Source organism: Prunus dulcis, chromosome 7, assembly GCF_902201215.1.
Source record: "Prunus dulcis chromosome 7, ALMONDv2, whole genome shotgun sequence".
In the NCBI taxonomy this organism is placed as follows: Eukaryota; Viridiplantae; Streptophyta; class Magnoliopsida; order Rosales; family Rosaceae; genus Prunus; species Prunus dulcis.
Window position 1 is genome coordinate 1,188,291 of NC_047656.1, and position 20,766 is coordinate 1,209,056.

Here is a 20,766-nt window from a genome sequence, read left to right on the forward strand (position 1 = left end):
TTGAGAAACTTTACTTACGAATTTAAATTAAAGGCTCATAAATGAATAAGCCTCTAATTAATAATTTTATTATTCAGATAAATAACCATCCATTTTGAAGAGTACTACATGAATACCTAGTTGAAATGGGTGGGGGTTGTAGTGAGGCCAAATCCAAATGGGAAGAGAGGGTCATAATGTGCATCTCCAACATTCATAGGTAGCTGATCGACTGTTTTGAACCAAGTGCGAGAAAGCTTTCCAGTGAAACCATAGTCACCAAATAAAACATCAGCTACTCCTTGGCCTTCAGTTCCTCGAAGCCAAGCCGCGACAAGGGCATCAATCGAAGCAACATAGGGTTGGATCACAACAGGACGGCCGGAGATGACAATAACAACACATTTCACAGTGCCGCAAACATTAGTGATGGTGGTCAGGCCAGGGTCGGGGATTGTCAAATTTAAGCTGTCACCAAATGTCTCGGCATATGGATGTTCTCCGACTATAACAATGGCATACGAGAAATTATTTGACTTCACAAAGTCAGCGTCAGGATTCTCTTTGTAGACTACTTGTGCTTTTGGATCCACTGTGTTCTTTATGGCGGTAAGAATTTTGGTACCTGTTGAAAAAAAAAAATTCAGTTTCATGTAAGATTTAGTAGTCCCTGTCAGGCCTCGGACAAACATGTCTCCAGTCCTTTATTTTTCAAAATAGGTTTTGATCATAGTATAAAAGCTCTTCTCTGCAGTACCATTAGGTTGACATTACCTTTTACTATAATGAGGAGCAATTTTTCGAGGACCAGAAAGATAAGGCTCTCAAAAACACCTTCTATGAGATTGTTTCTTGTTGCAGAAAAATTTCATATAAGATTTTTAGTAGTCCTGCCAGGCCTCATAGGCAGATATTCAGTCCTCTTCTATTGAGCTACAAATTTTATTTTGACAATCCGAACCGTCTAGTTTTCAAATCTTCATTCATAGATCATCCTTGCAAAAAAAAATTAGACAAATTGAAAATATGTAACTTTTTCCAATGACCATTATCCTTTATCTTTTAAAATAGGTTTTGATCATAGTATAAAAGCTCTTCTCTGCAGTACCATTAGGTCAACTCCAAATAATGATGACTTTCACACACCCAAAAGATGAGGCTCTCAATTTACCTTCTGTGAGATTGTTGCCACTTAATCCCTGCCACTCAATAGTCCACCCACCACACTGATAGCCAAGATTATCTGCATGACTGCCAGCTACAAGTATTTTTGATGTCTTCTTTGGAAGGGGTAGCAATGGCTTTTCAGCAGATTCACCATTCTTTAGCAGCACCAGCGATCTCCTCACAGCTTCCCTAGCCAGTTCTCTATGTTCCTGTGAAATTAGTAATACAAAACACTAGATTAAGTTTTCCACATTAGGATTGCTTGTAGAATGGTGTCAAGTTTATCAATAACTACCTGACTGCCAAGCTGGTGGACCAGGCTCATATCAGCGAATGGTTCCTCAAATAGGCCCATGACAAACTTAACTCGCAAAATTCTCTTTACTGCATCATCAATTCTGCTCATGGGAATGATCTTATTTTTCACCAGGAAGGTTAAACCGTCAATGAATTCCATATAGTTGTATGGAACCATGACCTTTAAGATGCAGAGAAATAGGTGTGTTAGAAGTCAACTAACTAACATCATCAAGTTATTCAATTTAATTTAAGAAAGAAAAAAAGAAGAAAAAAAAATGCCAACAAAAAGAGATGCAGATTATTACCATGTCAATGCCAGCATTGATTCCTGCCTGAATTGAATAAGAGTAGTTGGCATGAGGCGGAGAGGTGATCCTATCAATACCCTCCCAATCTGAAATGACAAAACCCTGAAACAATCCACAAGGTTGTACAATAATGCTTTAGTTTTTAAATTGATATTAGTGAAACGGACCAAGAACGGAAATAAAAACAGAAATATGATTTTACCCTGAAACGTAGCGTATTCTTAAGGAAGGCAGTGACAAGATCATGATTAGCATGCATCTTTACTCCATTCCAGCTTGAGTAGGATACCATAATGGTTGCCACACCCTTGATAATTGAGTTATAGTAGCCTGGCATGTGAATGCTGAGCAAGCCATGTCTGTTAATCACAGTGTTATTCTCATTGATGCCTTTGGTTGTTTCACCCACAAAATGCTTTGCACAAGCTGCAACCTTTTTACTTCCAACAGAAATAACAGAATATTATAAACAAAATAGCTTGTAAAATTAATAACAAACTTATTGTTTGGAATCAAAAAATTATTAATGATTTTTAGATAATGTGTAACGAGAACTGGAATTGTAAAACTTGGTGATTGATAATTCTAATTACTAATATTAACAGTCCTTTTATGCACAAATCAGAGTACAACAATATGGGGAGAACAGTAGCCTTTGCAACCATAGTAAATTAACTTTGCAGTTCCTAGAGTACCAACTGATATTTCTCTGAAGGAGCTTAAATGCACTCTTCATCTCTTACTTTATTCAATAACCAACACCACCCCCCTCCAATGATAAGGATAAAAAGAAAGATAAAGAAAAACGAAAGGGAAGGGAAGGAATTCCTATAGGAACCAGGATGCCGTACTGGATTTATGTGGGCCAATAAAGCAAACTAGGACCAAATCAAACTTCATACTATATGATAAATCTCTCTCTCTCTCTCTCTCTCTCTCTCTCTCTCTCTTATAATTTTTGTTTGCTAGTTTAGTGCTTGACTTTTACTTTTGATTTACACAGTTAGTGGAACATGGTCCATTCATATAAGTCCACAAACAGATACATGAATACAAAAATGTTACTTTCATAGGACCATTATGACCAATGTACCAAGCACATTGAAATGGATGGTACTAAGGCTCCAGAGTCCTTCTGGTTTCGAGAAATAATCTCTTTTTACATTTTTCATAGAATGAAATTGCAATACAGATACCATGAAAGTTTAAGTCTAATTATGTACAATTAATTACCTTAACCAAACTAGTTTATTAAACAGACATAGACAACTTAAGTCAAAAACCAAGGAATTAAAATTCTTACTTTCCTGCTACGAAGGGAACACCCTTTCTAGAGTTAGCTGGTATCTCCCCTTGTAAGCCGGGAATGATCTCAGTCATTGCTTGAACAATCTTAGGATCTTCACTGTAGCTTTCATAACAGCGACCCCATCTTGGATCTCTGCAAACCTGCACAGATAGAATTAAGAGGAATCACAGCTCAGCTTAAAGTGACTTATGTTGATACTTGTCAGATGAACGATAAATTCTAGTTACCGCTATACAAGGGGCAAAGACATATGGAATGCCCGTAGCTCTAGCTTCAAGTGCAGTTGCAGCTCCGATCCTCTTAACAAGTTCCGGATCCCTGGTTGATTTAAAGTTTGAGGAAGTTTATATTAGTACAAATTTTCTCTTTGTTGAATTTTGTGTAGTTTGAACCCTTAAGAAGACTAAAGGCTAGCAGTTGAAGAAACAAATTTCTCAATTTTCTCATATATGGAATTGGCTCATCTCCATCTTTACACAACTTACTTCTATCAGGCTTTGAATATTACCGCACCAGAGACAGGAAAAGAAAACATTAACATGGCATCTTGAGACTAGGATTACAAAACAACTAACCAAAATTTGAAGATTGAGGGCATGCTACTTGCCTGGTGGCTCCGAGCCCAATATTGTGAGGAAAGATTGTTGCCTTGTAGACGTTGTTGTGGCCGTGAACAGCATCAATACCATAAATCAATGGAATTCCAAGCCGAGTTGATAAAGAACCCTTTTGAAAATCATTGACCATGTTAATCCAAGTTTCTGCAGAACCCTTTTGTGCTGGAACGCTCCCACCCCCGCTTAATATGCTCCCTGCCCAAAACAGATTTCTGCTTCCATTAAATCCAACTTGCATACAAATGAAGAAGTGACACTNTTTCTTTTTTAATCTATGTAGGTTTTGTTCACAGAGAAAAGAAAAATGATGGTGATATTTACCAATGAAGTGCTTCTTCATCACCTCAGCTGAAGCAACACTGCGGTCTATCTGCACCATTTGGCCAATCTTTTCCTCCAAAGTCATCCGGCTCACTAAATCCTTGATTCTAGAATTTAATGGCTGTTTGGGGTCTTTATAATTAATGTATTGTGCTTCAGCTCTGGCTATGTTGAAACATAAGAAAAGAAGTCCCATCAAGAAGATGGGAATTCTAGCCATTTCCTGTTCAAATATTGTTACAGATGAATGTAATCCTCAATTAGAAAGCCACTCAGGTGGGAGGTACAGAAACATGAAGAAGAATTCTCAACCAAAATTCTGAAAAAGAAAAGAGTTCTAAAACTAGAACATGAAACAGTGTAAAGATGAAGAAAATTTCAAGAAAAGTATAAAGCGCATCTTATGTATCTCAGGAATTCAAGCACCAATGGAATAGTTGCAATATATTTATAAATAAAAAAAATTAAAAAAAAAAACCTGCAGCTAAAATTAGGCCCAGAGAAAGGAATCAAAAAGACCCTTGTAGCAAAATAGGGAGCTAAACAGAACCCAAGTTTCAAGCAACTACAAAACAAACAACAAAAGTTACATTTCTTCAAGTGGAAAACAGAGAAACAGAGCACAACCAAAAGTCCAAAACAAAAAAACAAAATTTTTGTTTGACTCTTTTTGAAGAACTGTTTGGGGTCTAAGAAAAGAAAGGAGTACAAAAGAAAATTGGGATTTTGAATTTATGGGATGGTGTTACTGTGTCATTTAGTTGGAACCAAATTCTTGAAACCAAACTGAGAGCTGAGTAATTGAATCACCAATAGGCTCAGTTCAATGAAGCATTTTATCATTCTGGAAACTAAAATTTTCTCTTTTCTCAGCAAACAAACAAGGCATTAAAGAACTTGCATGCGGAACAAAATTCACTAAAAAGTAGGACAGAACTTACAGAAACTAATGGAGACCCACAAGGCAACGACGTCTTCTCAGATGAATGGAGAGAGAGAGAGAGAGAGAGAGAGAGAGAGAGAGAGTTGCAAGAAAAATGTGAAGTTGGGATTTGAGAAATGTGTATGGCAGAAGTGGATTTTATAGAAAATTTGCAGCCATTTTACTGAAAAATTATGGTATGATAATTTTATATCTTAGCGGGTAAAGGAAGGTGCTGACTTTTCCAGGAATGTAAACTTGTTTGTTTCACATGTAAATCATCCCTATCTTAAATTGGTCAAATTAGCACAATTTCTTAACTATTGTTCCGACTTTTAAATTATTCAGTTGATGTTATACGAAATAATCTAACATCAATAATTTCTGGTATGATATTTTCATATTTACTATTTAGAAAATCATACACAAACATATTGCCTTCTTAGGACAACACAAATCCTCCCAAAAAAATAATAAAACACCTGGCGAAATCATGAGATGCCAACTAATCAGACTTGCCCAATTATATGTGAGTGCTGCTGCACAAAACAGCTTGAAAAGCCCTCAACTCTCTCTCTCCTTGGCCCCAGACAAGCAAAAAATCAAGCCACCAAGGAAGTCTACTTATATTAAAATAATTTCGAAAAATCTACCTGTATTAAAATGCATTCCATAACAACCATTATAATATGCTTATTTCTAATTACTTCTCTTCCTTGCCTAATTCCAATTTCTTACACCAAAAATTACAAACAAAAACTAGAAAGAAAGAAAACTTCATAAATTTAAAACCTTATCAACCTTAGCTAGCCCAACATCCATGCGCGCCTACAAAAGTCGATCAGACAGCGAAGGCAGCCTTCGGATGAAGTTCAAAGCCGGCGGCGGCATCCGATCACGAAAGATCGGATGGCGCAGATAATAGAACCCAAACGCCATAGCCACCATCTTCGATGGCACCATGTACAGTATCATTGCCACAACGAAGCACAACAACACAAAAATTCCCGTCGCACGTGGGTCCCGCCACGTCACCAAAGCCTGCACCCGCTCCCCTTGAGTCGCGAAATCTCCCAACACCGTCTGCACACGTGCACCGAGCATCCGCAGCTTATCGTACCTCGCCCGCACCACCTCGAATGATCTGGTGCTCGGCACCGAATCAAACTCCTCGTCCAGCTCGTCACGGTCAACGTTCTCCGCCAATGAGAGCTTCGGGTCAAAGTGCTGAAGTGGAGCCCGGGAGCGGAACCTATAGTTCCAAGCACCAATAACGAACACATAAAACGCTAAAGTGGGGACTATCAGATCCGGGTACCACACAAGCAGCGCCAGCAAAGCGTGCACGAGAATCGTGGCCATTGGATTCTTCCACGAACGCGTGTCGTTTATCCACCCAACGACATCCATCACCCCCGCAACGACATTGATGATGCGGAAATAATTGGCGCGCACTTTCCTCATACTAAAACCTTGTGAATCCGCGTCCAGCATGTAAAGCACGACATCCCGCCCCAGCGGCGGTTCAGATCGCGACAAGTGGGCGGCCACGATCTTCACCGCCGCTCTCCTCAACACATCTTGTTGGACCGGCCCCAGCGGCTTTATGTGATGCATCAACGGCAGCGATGGCTGCGAGTACACATGGACCAAATCCAAGGTCGGGCTCACGCGAACGAAGCGTACCGCGATCTCCACCTCACCCATTTTCTTCAAGCCAGTGGGTGATAAAACCAGCAGCGGATACGTATTCTTATACACTTTACCCGTAGCCAACGTAGATATACGCACCCGTAGCTTCCCGATACGGAAGTCAGGACGCGTGGCGTCTTTCGAGCCCTCGATTTCGAAACCCGATCCGGAATTGTCAAAAACGCCAATGCTCAGAACCGTACACGGATCGTAGACTTTAAACGTGTACTGCTCGTTCCACTTGGGCTCCAAACTATCACATACGGTACGCGTGCGTACCCATTTTGGTCCATACTTGGCCACGCAGTAGGCGTCCGTGCATCCTTTACCGTTGACCGTCTTGACCGGTATCAAGTTCTTGCATCCGATGACTCCGAGCTCCACCGTGCCTAGCGGTGGCTTCCAGAGCTGCCTCGCAGTTGGGCGATAGTCGCTGCACAAGTGCGCCGCCTCGTCCATCACGTGATATCCGCCATCGAAGCAAAGGCGCAAGTGCATTCTGCCTCTGTACATCCTCTTCTCGTCGCCGTCTGTATTTTCGAAGCTGAACCATCGCGACGCCACTTTGCGATCGTCCACTCGTCGTTCGACGGCGCTGAGTGGAATTCGCAGCACGCCCAAGGTGACCGGTCCCTTCAGTAGCCGGTGCTCTATGGTGAAAATTAAGTGGTCGCTGAACGGCTCGGCGGCTACGAACATCAAGTCTTGGTTCCAAGACGGCACGCCGTTTCGGGTGACGGTAGGCTCGGTCTTGAGGAATTGGAATCCGAGCTGGGCTTTGACTTGGAACGTGGCTTCCTTCAAATTCAACGACGCCGTTACGGGCAGAACGTCTTGCGCTTCGAGGACGGTGGCTCGGAGATACCAGAGCTTCGGAGACTGGTACACTTTGGCTCGTGCGTTTGGATTTTTCGCCGTGTCTGTTTTCCACGCGTCGGGGAATGAATCGTCTGCCTGGGTGCCCATCCACGTGGCAAGCATAAGATCGCCGTTGATGCGGGCCCCACCGCCCTCCAGCCGGTACCACTGCGGGGCTAAGGGGCTGTCCGGCGGGTCCCTCAGGGGTATTTCCATCACGTCGAAACAGATCCCGCCGAGGAATTGATGGCCGGAGGCCACCTCGGAGGCCGCTGAGGGGTCGAATACGGGTGGGTCCCAGACGGAGACTTCGAGGATGGAGGCGTCGGACTGGTCGGGGGATTGGCGGGCGAAGGCAAAGGTCTGGTCCCACTCGAAGCAGTGGGTTTTTCTGGCGGGCTTGGATGTGATGTGGTAGTTGGCGGTGGAGATTTTTACAATTGGGCTGCCATTTGCTGGGAGGAAGCGCGCCTTCACAACTCGGACAAAGAGGTAGTGCATCTTCTCCACCAGATCAAACGACGGCCGGTCCATTGACATGCTTTCCGTCGGCTCCAGCTGCGACGTATAATTGAGTGCTCCACCGGGCACAACCGGAGGTCTCGAAATTGTTGGTGGACCGTTGGTTCGGTGGAATTTGACATCTGCCATTGATTTGGATACGGAGTGTGCCATTACCTCAATTTCATGATCACGTTGCATGGGCATGGGAGCAGCTTCAGGTGCTACTGGTGGGGGTGGTGGGTTTGCCTGATCCTGATTTGCGTCATCAGTGGCTGGTGGTGGTGGAGGTGGCTGTGAGGGACCCGATTCTGCTACTTCAGGAGCCTCGGTCTTTGGTGGCGGAGCAGCCTCGGTCGGCGGCTCTTCGGCAGGCTTCTCGGGTTCAGGTGGCTGTGTTTGTTCGGCTTCTTTTGGTGGCGCCGCTTCAGCTGGTGGCTGGTCTGTAGGTTGGGGCGAGGCAGATTCTGGCGGAGGTACCGCCTCTGACTGCGGAGGTTGTGCTGTTTCAGGCTTTTGTTCCTCTGCTTTGGGAGGCGGCGGCGGCGGAGACGGAGGTGGCACGACCTCATCCACATAATAAATCTTCAACCCAATGTCGCCGCGAATCCACGTGAACCAGCTCTTCTTCTGCAAAGGGAAATAAATCAAAGCCTCCTCACCTTTCTTCACAAACTGGGAGGAACTCAACCGGATCCTGCCGAGAAAGTTGTTTCTGGTGGTGGGGCCGTAATTCTTGTCATGATACACATCCAGCTCAAGCACATCCCCAAACACGTCAGAAGGCCTACTGAGATCGAACTCGAGCAACTCGTTCCACACAGGATTCAAGTCGCTCAGCTTGGTTTGGGTGCGTCTTCGCTGCCCGCGGTAGTCCACCACCACATAGGGGCTCGACGCTCCGTGGCCGTCTTTCGGAGACAGATTGCGAGCGTCGACAACTTCAACAATCAGTTTGTGTAGAGTTGCCATGACTGTTGGAACTTGGTAAGTATCAGCTTATAATTGGAAATGAATTAACTTGTATCTTCTTCACATCATACCTTACTTTCAAGTAATGACTATCATACTTTAGTTTTAAGTAATGAGAAAAAGAAGAGGAGAGGAGTAATCATGATAAAATGGGAAACACAAGGAAGAGAGTGGGATTCCACTTGGGGGGCTGGGTGTGCAAGGGAAAGAGGAAAAGGTGCTTAAAACTTCATCCCCAAGGGGCTTTATTGTTTCTTGATTTTCAAGAAGCTTTAGACTCTTGAGGCCAAAGACAAACATCCATGTCTCCTTTTCTTGGTAAGATAATAATACTTTTCTTTTATAGACTGAAGATTCTGTCTCTCAGTTCTCCTTTTTCCCTTTGCCCATTCCATCTCAAATCAATATTTTAAATTTAGAGGTCTTATTTGAAGCAATAATAATATGCTTTATGGCTTCAGGAGAGTGGGGTGCTGCCAAGTGATGGCATGCTTTTTTCAAAGATGATTTGCTTTTGTGTCACCGACCGCGGGGCATGTTGCTTTTTATCATAACTGGAAATTTGACAAAGATGACACCCAGCTAGACACTACCTAGCAAGTCTCGTTCATTGGAACAGTACAGCACAGATATTCAAGGTAAATGAATGTTATTTCCCTCTTCCCCCCCAAAAAAGTAAAAGTTCGTGTGGTTTGGGACAAAACACAATATGCACCCACTATTCCTTAGTCACGGGTCTAAATTGGAGTTTCTATTGACTAAAAGACCAACTGATACCCCACAACGATTATGAAGAACAACAATACCCCACAAGTCGTGTGTCGATGGTTGAAAACTAGAGCGATATTAGAGCCGAATTGTTTAAAACTAGCGCGAAATCTTTGTGTCGAATCCTACAAACCAGAGTATGATAGTTGGTCGAGCACAAGATGAGGCTAAACCCTAAATCTTATACACGACCACCATGGTTTCAAATTGGAGTAGAGAATTTTAGGAAGAAACTTTGGTTCGAAGAGAACTATTTCTCTATCGACTTAAAAAAGAGAGACTATATTCGAGGGGTAAAACAGTAATCAAGCCCATAATATATACTGCATGAGTTGGAGTTGCTTAATCACTTTATTTAGCATTTTTCTTTTTTTATTATAACTTTTTTGGTGCTGGAAAAATGAAAAAGGACCAATAGAAATGGTAGGAAAGAGAACGAAGAGATCGAGTAGTGGGAGGTAAGAAAAGGATTTAAGGTGCTTAACTTAATCTCCAAGGAGGTATACTATACACCATTGGATTGATGATCTCCCAAGAGATATATAATAAATTTTATTATAAAATTTTATCCTTAGTTTTTAATCTTTTGCTTGATACCAGAATGGATACTTTTGTTTTGTGAAATTCTACTGAAACCCTCTAATTTTCTCGCTGACTACACCCCAATTTATTTTCGTTCATTTAAATTTCAAACATACTCCATTTAAAAAAACAAAAGAACTCAACTGCATGTCACCGGGGACTTCCCCAGTGGTAAAGATCTCAGGTTTGAACTTTCATGAGATCTTAGTTGGGTGCGTATGTAAAAAAATTTCATCTCCTATAGTTTAGACTATCACTTGTACTAAAAATAAAAATAAAAATAAAATAACTCAACGGCTTATGTGGTGTTGATGCGAAAAAGTGGTTTGGCACTTTATCGGGCTCAACTTAGTGATGTTTGGGCCTTCGGTATGCTTGGGCCTCGATGTAGCGCGAGATCTGCAAGATAACAAATGCTCGGTAAGACCTCAGGCACCGGTGTGGTACCAGTCCAATGCTTAAGTAAGTACGGATTTAGCAATAGATGTGAATAGATCCAAAGGCAGTATACCGAAAGTTCAAATTACCTCCCTTTTGAGAAATTGTGCTCCTTTTATAAACTTTGGGAGGTGTGCAAGTTGTGTAGAATTTCGATGTGGGACTGTAGACATTCACTGTGGATACGCTACGTGCCCAGTGGGCATTTGTGTTTTGTATTGCGATCGGTATGCTTGGGTGCCAAGAGCTTACCTGCCGATGCCAAGCATTGTCCACATGTTCAGCCTTAATTGGTCGCTGATTCTGGTATCAACATGTTGCTTAACACCAGCAACGCGAGAGAGAAAGCAGGTTAATTCATCTCCTGTTGCTGGCAACCAATGTCTTACATATTGACGGAAATGTAAGTGGAAAAAACAAAGGGAAAACAGGTTAGTTTCCTGCGCACATTACTGTGGGGAAATCCGTCTTTGCATACCATTCTTTTAATGTGAGTTCATTGAAAATTTAAAGGAAAGAATTCAAATTTCAGCAATAAACTCACATAAGTCCGGAGAACCGCGAAAATACAGAAAACAATCTATTTAAAATGGGTACAAATACAATGAATGAATCATTTATTCAAATTTTTTCCAGTTGGAAAACAGAAACTTTCATTGATTTATTGACATTATACAACATAATTTACAATCCCTAAATTTAAAATATCACATTTCAAATGGCCATGCCCTAACCTAGAAACTAGTCTAAAAAAATTAAAGGAAACAAAGTCCCAAAAAGGAGTATGAGATAAACTTCTGCTACTTTATGGATTTGAAAGATATAAAAAGTATCCGCTGAGCTAATTCTATACAGTTCAATGTACAGCAGTGTATTTAACCCAAAATGTAAACTGAAATAAACGAACGGGAGGTGCCTCTATTTCTACCTAATTTAAGATGGGTTCTTCACAATCCTAACGCTGCTGTAGAAGCGCCTAAGGTCCTTCATAGCCTTTTCCTCAATCTGAATTGATCGAATCGATGAGGGTGTATCCACCTCTGGTTTGAACCAGCGGTTCACTCCAGAAGCATCCAATGGTGAACCCTGACCATTAGTGACTGAGAATCCAGCCGTTTTAGTCTTTGGACTGTGGGAAAGACTATGATGTTGTTTTCCCTGATTTGAGACATAAATAAAGACAGGTATGAGAATGGTAAATTAAACGCTTGAAATATACATGACTCCGCATGTGGCAACAAGGAAACAACTCAAAAAGAATGCATGGAATTCAGTACACATAACAAAGGATATTAATGGTCCGAACACATAAGAAGAGAGAGAGAGGGTGAAATTCACATACCTGCTGCATTTGGATGTCCCTAAGAGAAGGGCGAGAAAGAAGGGGAGGAGTTCCCGAAGCAGTCCAAGGAGGTGTACCTCTTTCTCCATCAGATGCCACTGAAGTATGGGTTGCAACCACTGGTATCGAGACCACTGGTATTGGCTTGGAAGGCAAAAACGAACTCAGTAGAATCTTCCCATCACTTCTAGCATTGAAAGGATCTTCTGCATGACCTCTGTTCCTAGTTGACTGACTGTCCTTGGTTTTGCTTTGCTCATCCTGAATCGCGCGAAGAGATGCAAATCCTTTCGGGATTTTAGCTCCACCCCATGCAGGGCCTTCACTTTTTGGGGATGGTGGGGGTGGTGCAATGTATTTGGGGGCATCATCAAGAGCGCCACTCAAGAACATAGAAAGCCCACCCTTTTTATTCTTCTTCTTGGAAATTATTGGTGATGAACACTTATTCTTTGTTTGGTTTAAATTGTCCTTCTGAACACACAAAGCTGACTCCTTAGTGGTTTGGTTTGTCATAATCCCTTCACCCATGGCATCTTCCTCCTATCAAAGGTACGATTCAAAGAATATAACAAATGAGATGAATTATTGCACATATCGTTAAAATATGTGTTCCCACTAAGTTGTAGAGAATATTTTAACCAGGGAAAGGGATACCAAAAATCAAGTCTTGTTTGGGAAGAAGGCAATAATCCAATAGTAATTACGAAATGCAAGTTCCGAGTAAATTGCACACCAAGATCAAGTAAAAATGTAAGTGCAGTTAAACTATTAAAAAATGGGTGCAAGCCTTGATGTTCAATCAAATTACATTTTGCCATCTAGGTGGCATAACAAGCTATGGAAAGTAATAAAGGGTGAGACCAAAATCATCATCCTGTATTTTGGATAAAGATTTTTAGCACAAATGATCCCTGAACATATAAAAGCCCTCACTTTAGTCCTCAAACTTTTGAATCAATCAATGTGGATCCAGTCTTTCGGTCCACATTCTGACCCCAAAAAAAATTCTTTTGGTCCACACATCAATTTGATCCTTGTCATCGCATTCCATCAAAATTTTCACTAAAACTAGTCTCGTGTCATCATCTGACAAACTTTGAAGGGCTATTTTTCATCAAAATATAGCTCATCCGCCCAATACACAAAGTAAAGCTCACGCCTCTTAACAATTTCAGGGACCATTCATGATAAGAACCCGTTGGATAATGCCAAACAGCAAGTATGAAGTTGTTAACCATCATAAATGCACGTCAACAAATTGAAAAGATTTCAAACCGCATTCAAAGATTCAAACATCTCAAAAGAAAAACACAATCATCTCAATTAGCTGGAAAAAGATGATTTAGTGAATAATCATCTTTTACTGAAATCAATTCAAACTTGATAATAAAACGAATTTTCGAATTTAACAAGCTCACCTTATTTTTTGTGGTTTGAGAGATTTCAATACTCAAGAAATCTTTTGTGTGTTTTGGTTCTACTTCATCCCCCGGAAAAGAAGACCCTATATCCACTGGTGTGGCCATCTGTTTGTTCTTTCTCCTCTGTTTTTTTGATAGCTCAACCCTTTTGTTCCCTTTTCCATCTGGCTGAACGGAAGATGATGCCTTCAATGGTGGTGTCTCAACTGGAACACCAAGCTCAGCAAGCTCGCTTTCAAGAGCTGGCCTCGTCTGAAGCTTTGTAATTTGCTGGTCATCAAGAAGTTGCCCACTAGACTGTTTTGCTTCAAGCATCTCAATCTGCTGCAACTTTTTCCGCAAGGCTCGAACTTGCTTGCCGAGACCATGATTTAGATCATCTTTGGGCTGTAGAAAGGAATCTGGTCTTTGGTGTATTTCATTTTTCGATGTGGATTGCTTTGTATGGCCGTCACGTGTCCTTTGAACCTCATTCTCACTATCTTCCTCTTCACTATAAATAGTAGCAGGAAAAGTAGCTGTAGGAGTTGGGAGACGACGGTAACTCCATGGTTCAGATGACCTTAGGTCCAATATATTTTCAAGGTTAGCTAGAACATCTGTTGAAGCACTAGCAATAGCTTGTGATGATACCGTAAATATATAGTCAAGGTTGCGTATGGCAATGTCCTGCAATAACAAACACAGCTTCAATAATTAAATAATTAAGTAGCATGTAAACTACAAATCTGCAAAAACTTGGATCACAAGTCCCATAAACAGAAGCATGAGACAATACTACATCGTCTTGTAGTTCTTAAAGTGTTCTAGACAATAACCTGCCCTCCACTATACTTCTATGTTCCAAAAGAAGATAAAGCGGACTGTATTGGAGATATTGATAACTAAACCACAAAAACTTACTGGAAAAAAAAAAAAAAAAAAACATTCAAAGGCTACCCAGAATCAGCACATACCACCTTATATATTAGGCCCGAGAGTGGAGATATCCAGGTGACCCAACAACAGGAATCATATATATATAAATATATTCAAATCACAAATTATTATGACGTGAGGTCCAAAATTCCTGTTGTATAATAATTACACAACGTAGGCAGATGATCACAACACAACCAACAGAAAGCTGGACATAAATTCAAATCTGATACAATTTGAAACAGGTTAAGAGTTTCATAATTTTCCTTCACATATTGAGCAGTCCATGAGGAAGAATACCTCACAATACTTCTGTAAATCATCTGCCACGAGTGAATCAGCAATTTCAAGCAGTTGAATAGCATTTCGTGGCTCCACTAGATTCTCTCCTGCCACTTTTTCACAAAGACTTTTTAAGGTTGGTATGGGCCCCTTATCAGTATCATCGTTTTGGATAGTAGGTAAAAGAGTATCGGACTCCATATCATTGAACATAAGATCTTCGTCAAGCTCTTCTAGCTCATCTTTGACATTTGACTTCTGCTTCTGAGGGTTCTTCACCACATTGGAAGGATAGACAGGATGATAAAGGGAACCAATAATCAATACGTGTGTTTCACCTACAGAAACTGAAGTAGCCCGTTTTGTACCATGTAACCGAGTTGCAACTGGTGGCTTATCCTTACCTTTCTTCCCATCCCACATGTAAACATCACCTGTAGCTGTAACGGCAGCAGTCCAGTATTTCCCTGCAGATATGTTCACCATATTTCTTCCACCCAGCGAATACAACTAGACAAACAAAAAAACATAGAGAAGATTAGAGATTGACATGTGCTGCTAGAAAGGATTAGACATTCAACAAAAACACTATTATGCTAAAGCAAAACCTGTTGGCATCTTAGATCAGGATCTGATGAAATCCAATAAAATAATGCACCATCATCTGTCAGAGCCATGCTATGTACCATCCCTGCAGCTATAGAAACCACATGAAGCCGTTCTTTGCGATGAAACTTCAAAGTGGTATTTCCACTCTTTTTCAAGTTTCTAGCAACTACAACACGTTTGGGTGTAACAATTCGATGACCCCAAGTGTATACCTGGTACATATATACATACAGGATTTAGCTCAACTACAGCCAATAGGTGGAGAAGTATTCACAAGATAGCAAAGGTAATAAAATAGGTTGAAAATATATCTTGAACTGAACAGGAGAAAAAATCTAATATTTGAGCCTAAGAGAAGAATATGTACTGTTAAATCGGGTTAAAATTACCTCCCCGTCAACTCCCAAGACAATTGTGTGAAATTTTGCTGCTGCAACACCCGCAAAAACCTTGCCTTTCAAGTATTCAACTACTCTTGGAGTGTAATTTGACGCAGAGTTAGATGTACCGTAGCCAAGCTGACCCTCCCTATTGCAGCCCCATGTGAAAACCTCACCATTATCAGAAACAACAGCCGTGTGCTTGTTTGCTGCAGCAACTGCAACAACTTTTGATCTAAGGGAACTCACTCTTCGAGGTATAGGTTGGGTGTCCACAGAAGTGTACCCAAGCTGACCCTCTGCACAACATCATGTGAAAATAATCAATTTTCCATAGTCTTCAGATGCTAGCAACACATAGATCATAGATAAATCTTTTACTAATGCCAGAATACGTTAAAGGAAAATAATAAATTTTCTCATATATCGAATCGTGCAAGGACCCAGTAAATAAAGACAACTAAATTTGCGCTTCTTTTGTTATGACAGGTAAGTGGTGAGCAAATTGCAAACACTTTTGGTTGGAAGTCCTCATGATTTACCTCTGTTGGATCCCCAAGTAAAAACTTCTCCACCCTCTGTAGCAATAACAGTGTGATGTTTAGCTGCAGCAATTGCTTTTACCCGACGGGACCCTAGACCAGAAGTCACCAAACGAGGTGTGATAACTGCAGCTTGACCACTGAAATGCATATAATAAAATGGAACTGATTCATGCTTCGCAAAAGGTACAACTAGCTAAAGCATGAAAATTTTGATTGATTAGCCACTTTTATAAGTGAAAGGCGACAGACTTCAACTTTTCGTCATACAGAGAATAAAACCAGAGACGAATATGGCTTGTATGTTTCTTGCATCTCAATGTTTTCACAAGTTCAAGATAAAAAGTTCTGCCAACTTAGAAATTACATTCCTACTTGCATCATTTCTATTTCCACGATGACGGGCGCATTCGTGTCCTTCTGTACACATGAACATGTAAAAGTTGAAATACTACACACTCAAATTTGATAATACGTTAAAGAATATCATTTATCAAAAAAATTACCAGGTCAAAAACTTTTCAGTAAATTATTTTTAGATAGTGCAGGGAAATGCTAAATCAACCAAGATTAAAGCCTGTATTATGTTGGACAGGGGCTACATAGTATCATAAATGTTTATACCTGTGTATATCAAAATCTGGGTGACCAAGTCGTCCTCCTCTTCCAAAGCCCCAAGTGTAGACTTCTCCTCGAGAAGTGACTGCTACACTATGGAACTTAGCAGCAGAAACTAACTTGATTAAAGAACCATGAAGAGCATCCACTTTGCATGGTAACTTTTGTATGTGTGCATTTCCAGTTCCAAGTTGATAGTTTGTGCCACTTCCCCAACTATAAACCTCTGTAGTAACTAAAGACAACAACAGCAATTCAGCAAACCTCTAACCACAAGTACACACAAGTACATTCAGTATGAAACAGTATATGATCGTCATAAATCTTGGCAAAACACTGCACTAGATACCAGAATTATGTCCATCTTGAAGAACTTGCAAGACAGGCCCCGATAGGAGATCGATAGGTGTTCGAGATTTAGAGTCCTCCAGTGAGATACAAGCACCAAACTGGAGAAGTATACTTGCCACAGCAAGATGACCAAAATGCAGAGCCCTGTGAAGGCTACTCCATCCGGATTCCCCATCCTGCAATAAATGATATGAAGGGCCATGCAAAGATAAATCATAAAAATCGGTTTCCACATTTAAGAAAAATAAAAACCTGAATAGAATACAAAAGTATCTATTTATAGATCAAATATTTCAACTTTCCAAGTATTTACCTAAAAGGGCAAGTTAATTCTTCAACTTCAAATGCATTATTTATATACCACATATTTCAACTTTCCAAGTATCATTGATTATCTTAATTTTTCAAATTTCCAAGTACAATTGGTTATTATACATAGTTACAAACTTCATAAAGTTCAAATTTCATTTAATTATATGTTCCTTCAAGAAGACATGCTTGGTAAATATGTGGTTCAGACATTTTACCTTAACTTGTTTTTAGAATATTAAGTAATTATGTAAGGCAAGATTTAGGAAAGATTATAACATATATGACACCAAAAGAAATACTACTTATCGAATTTCTTTTCCCAACCTACATGGCGAATGATATGGCCACACCTCATCATCACATTCAGGAAAATTAATACATACATCATCACATGTCAGCTTGCCATGTTGGTTGCAAGAGAATGCTGGTAAAACTGGTGGGTTGGATAACACTGCCCTTAGAAAAATTATATCTTAGATACAATTAGATGACAGGAAAAGAAGACATAATATCATCTCAAATTTAAAGGTGCAGGTGAATCAAAGCAAGAAAAGCATTAATCATTTAAGTATAAAAGCATATAAAAAAAATAACTACACAGCCACTAGCAAAAACATAAAAGCATTCATGTAAACTTAAAAGATCAGTAAAGCAACAGACCCTAGCATCTGGGTCAGCACCGGCTGTAAGAAGCCTCCTAACGATGGGAATGTGATTTCTCCATGTTGCAATATGAAGAGGAGTGAGACCAAAAATATTTCTTGAATTAATATCACCACCACTCTTCTTCAGTAGTGATAGTGCTGAATCCACATCTGCCAATGATCCTTCTCGCACAACAAGCCAGAGATCTTTCTGCGTTCCAGTCGACAAAAATTTGCGAGCAGGTGACTGCAACTTCTGCTTTTGCCCTTGAGGTGAGAATTCCATTGGTCTAAATCACAAGGCTGAATGCCACCAAACAATTAGTTTTTTTCCACCAGAAAAGTAGGATGTCAGTTCATGCCAAGTTGCCAACCAAGCAGGCGCCCTTGTTGAAATTGGTTTCATCTAATCCATGTTAGAGTTGATTTTCCAATTCCAACATATAGAAAATTAAGTAGCTATATCACATGGATGCAACAATATATTGAACAACTGGTACCCACAGTCATCATTGGCATCCTTATACTGGACACAAATCCCTTAAAGAAGCCACCGGAAGACCCAAATTACTGCTCATGAGACACCGAAATATTCGATAAACAAGTGAAGCGAAGGGCGGTATTCTCAATTACTCTGACAGTATAATATGCCTTCAAGCTTGCGAACTGAAACAAAAATAAAGTCGTAGGAATAAATAAACAAAAACTTACATGGATTGCTGGAAAAAAGAGGCATGTTATCTTATGTTATACAACTCATCCTCTGAATGACTGACACATTTACTGCTAAATGCATTCTCAAAAAGGCTAAATTGCACAGGTGAATTATTTAAATGATTTTCATATACTTGAAATTAGTGGTAAGAGCAAGTGCTTGCTTACTCTTCTACTTTCAGTATGTAATATAATATATCTATACAACATTTGCGCATAATATAAAAACCCAGACATAAAATGATGAGCCTATCAATTCAGTATAATTTAATCAGACACAATAGAAACTGAAACACAGAAACACTGTGGTAAGCAAAGAACTAAAATTGATCAAACACTGAGTCTTAAATCTAATCAATGCAGGAAATAAGCAGACGTTGGATTATAGTCATGCATCTCCGAGACCTACTTTCCCTACTTTCCGCAACATTTGGTTACGTCAAATGGAAAATCAAAAGATACCGTCAACTTAATCCTTGCATCACCCAATCGAATCAAAATGCAAACTTCAACACAGAATTGGCATCACCACAAAGCCCACCGATCAACTAATAATTTTTGAAACCCAGATATAAAAAGAAAAAAAAAAAAAAAAAAAAAAAAAAAAAAAAAAAAAACAGATGAATTTGAAGAGTACCAATTAACATCAAGGCCTTACGCAAACATTGTTCTAGGCAAAAAACCAAAACTGATCTCAGAATGAGTCAGAAATCTAAGCAATGCAGCAAACGGGCAGAGAAGAGGTTGGCTTATACTTATGCATCTCTGGGATCTACTTGTCCTTAACAGTTGGCTTACGGTCGAATGACAAATCAAAAACACGTTCAACCTAATCCCCATATCACCCGACGGCCTCAAAATGCAAACTTTAACAAAAAATTGGCATTCCCAAGAAACCGACGGACGGATAAACTCACAATTTCGAAATCCAGATAAGAAAAGATCATAGAAAAAGCAATTGAATTTGAAGAGCACCAATTAAAGCAAATTAAATCCACCACCAGAAAAACAAAATGAAAACTGAAGTCTAAAGAAGAAAATGAAATATGAACCAGAATGGCAACAAACCAGCTAATCACACCCAGAAACAAGAAAACAATCAATACCCATTTGCCAAAAACTCCAAAAATCAGCAAAAACAGAGATAATTAGCTTAGAGATATACTCAACAACTGAATTGAATCGCATCGAAATCTCAAAATAAAGCGTTAAAGAATTACCCAGGAAAAGAACAATATATAAATCACCTGATTTTTCTTCCGCGAGAGAATTTTCACTTGTTTAAATTAAAGCAATAGAGTAGAATCCTGGAACATATAGGCGGGTGATGTGCCTGTTTCGCTGTATTGAAGAGTATCGAAACGGAGAATATACCTCACCACAAACAAAGGCTGAAAGGCATAAACGCATAAACGCTCTCTGAGACTCAGAGAGAGAAGCCGAGAAGCCAAGTCTTGAACTAGAAGGGCATTTTGGGGTTTAAGAATATTGGGTGAACAAAAACGAGCTTGTACTTGGTTTGACGAGCATTGCGTGCGTCGGGGCGCGATGGATGAATGCAGCCTCTCTCCTGATTTGGTGGCACGTTTTGCTACTTGGCTTTTGGTTAAGACTTGTTGGATTTGGTGTCTCTCCGCGCTTGACACGGGCTGGCTCATAAGGCAGACGTCTTACCTTCTTTTTCTTCTCTTTTTGGTCCTTTTCTTTGTAATTTTTTTTGTTTTTTCGGTAATCTTTTATTATTATTATCATTATTATATTTGTTAGTTTATTTTTCCTAATTTAATCCACCTACATAAAAAACTTTAAATTGTTGTTAATGAAAATGTTGAAACATAAGACATTTCATTAAATAGGAGGTCATATTTATAATCCAACGGTGGCTAAATTCTTATG

The 20,766-nt window shown here is 40.1% G+C and overlaps 3 protein-coding genes across 6 annotated transcripts; all 3 read right to left on the bottom strand.

Moving 5' to 3' along the window:
* LOC117634249 (beta-glucosidase BoGH3B-like) lies at positions 1-5,821 on the bottom strand. Of its 4 annotated transcripts, XR_004586755.1 has the most exons (11): positions 5,716-5,782; positions 4,002-4,224; positions 3,671-3,875; positions 3,291-3,381; positions 3,058-3,203; positions 1,957-2,194; positions 1,752-1,856; positions 1,442-1,624; positions 1,151-1,355; positions 754-974; positions 488-604 (listed from the first exon to the last, which is right to left on the bottom strand). XR_004586755.1 is itself a non-coding variant. In XM_034368247.1 (10 exons), exons 1-10 carry the CDS (start codon positions 5,743-5,745, stop codon positions 117-119), a joined length of 1,905 nt encoding a protein of 634 aa, XP_034224138.1. In that variant the 5' UTR covers positions 5,746-5,821; the 3' UTR covers positions 1-116. The 4 variants fall into 4 exon arrangements, 3 of the variants coding, with proteins under 3 accessions (XP_034224138.1, XP_034224137.1, XP_034224139.1); XM_034368247.1 differs by lacking the exon at positions 754-974 and having other exon boundaries at positions 1-604; positions 5,725-5,821; XM_034368246.1 differs by lacking the exon at positions 754-974 and having other exon boundaries at positions 1-604.
* Positions 5,730-9,150, bottom strand: LOC117634248 (protein QUIRKY). Its single transcript, XM_034368245.1, has one exon. The coding sequence runs from the start codon at positions 8,944-8,946 to the stop codon at positions 5,752-5,754; it is 3,195 nt and encodes a 1,064-aa protein (XP_034224136.1). The 5' UTR covers positions 8,947-9,150; the 3' UTR covers positions 5,730-5,751.
* A 2,200-nt stretch (positions 9,151-11,350) lies between these two features.
* LOC117634247 lies at positions 11,351-20,421 on the bottom strand. Its single transcript, XM_034368244.1, has 11 exons — positions 20,118-20,421; positions 18,173-18,822; positions 17,199-17,376; positions 16,856-17,084; positions 16,232-16,371; positions 15,699-15,988; positions 15,309-15,521; positions 14,719-15,210; positions 13,498-14,169; positions 12,077-12,619; positions 11,351-11,892 (listed from the first exon to the last, which is right to left on the bottom strand). The coding sequence occupies exons 2-11, from the start codon at positions 18,440-18,442 to the stop codon at positions 11,668-11,670; spliced, it is 3,252 nt and encodes a 1,083-aa protein (XP_034224135.1). The 5' UTR covers positions 18,443-18,822; positions 20,118-20,421; the 3' UTR covers positions 11,351-11,667.
* Positions 20,422-20,766: the final 345 nt, after the last annotated feature.

Coding starts and splice junctions, on each gene's coding strand:
- LOC117634247 (XM_034368244.1), bottom strand. CDS start 18,442: ATGGAATTCTCACCTCAAGGGCAAAAGCAGAAGTTGCAGTCACCTGCT. Junction 15,989..16,231: donor TACTTGGGGATCCAACAGAG/GTAAATCATGAG, acceptor GATGTTGTGCAG/AGGGTCAGCTTGGGTACACT. Junction 15,522..15,698: donor TCTTGGGAGTTGACGGGGAG/GTAATTTTAACC, acceptor TATATGTACCAG/GTATACACTTGGGGTCATCG.
- LOC117634248 (XM_034368245.1), bottom strand. CDS start 8,946: ATGGCAACTCTACACAAACTGATTGTTGAAGTTGTCGACGCTCGCAAT.
- LOC117634249 (XM_034368246.1), bottom strand. CDS start 5,745: ATGGATGTTGGGCTAGCTAAGGTTGATAAG. Junction 3,204..3,290: donor TCTTTGCCCCTTGTATAGCG/GTAACTAGAATT, acceptor CTATCTGTGCAG/GTTTGCAGAGATCCAAGATG. Junction 605..1,150: donor TGGCAACAATCTCACAGAAG/GTAAATTGAGAG, acceptor TTTTTTCAACAG/GTACCAAAATTCTTACCGCC.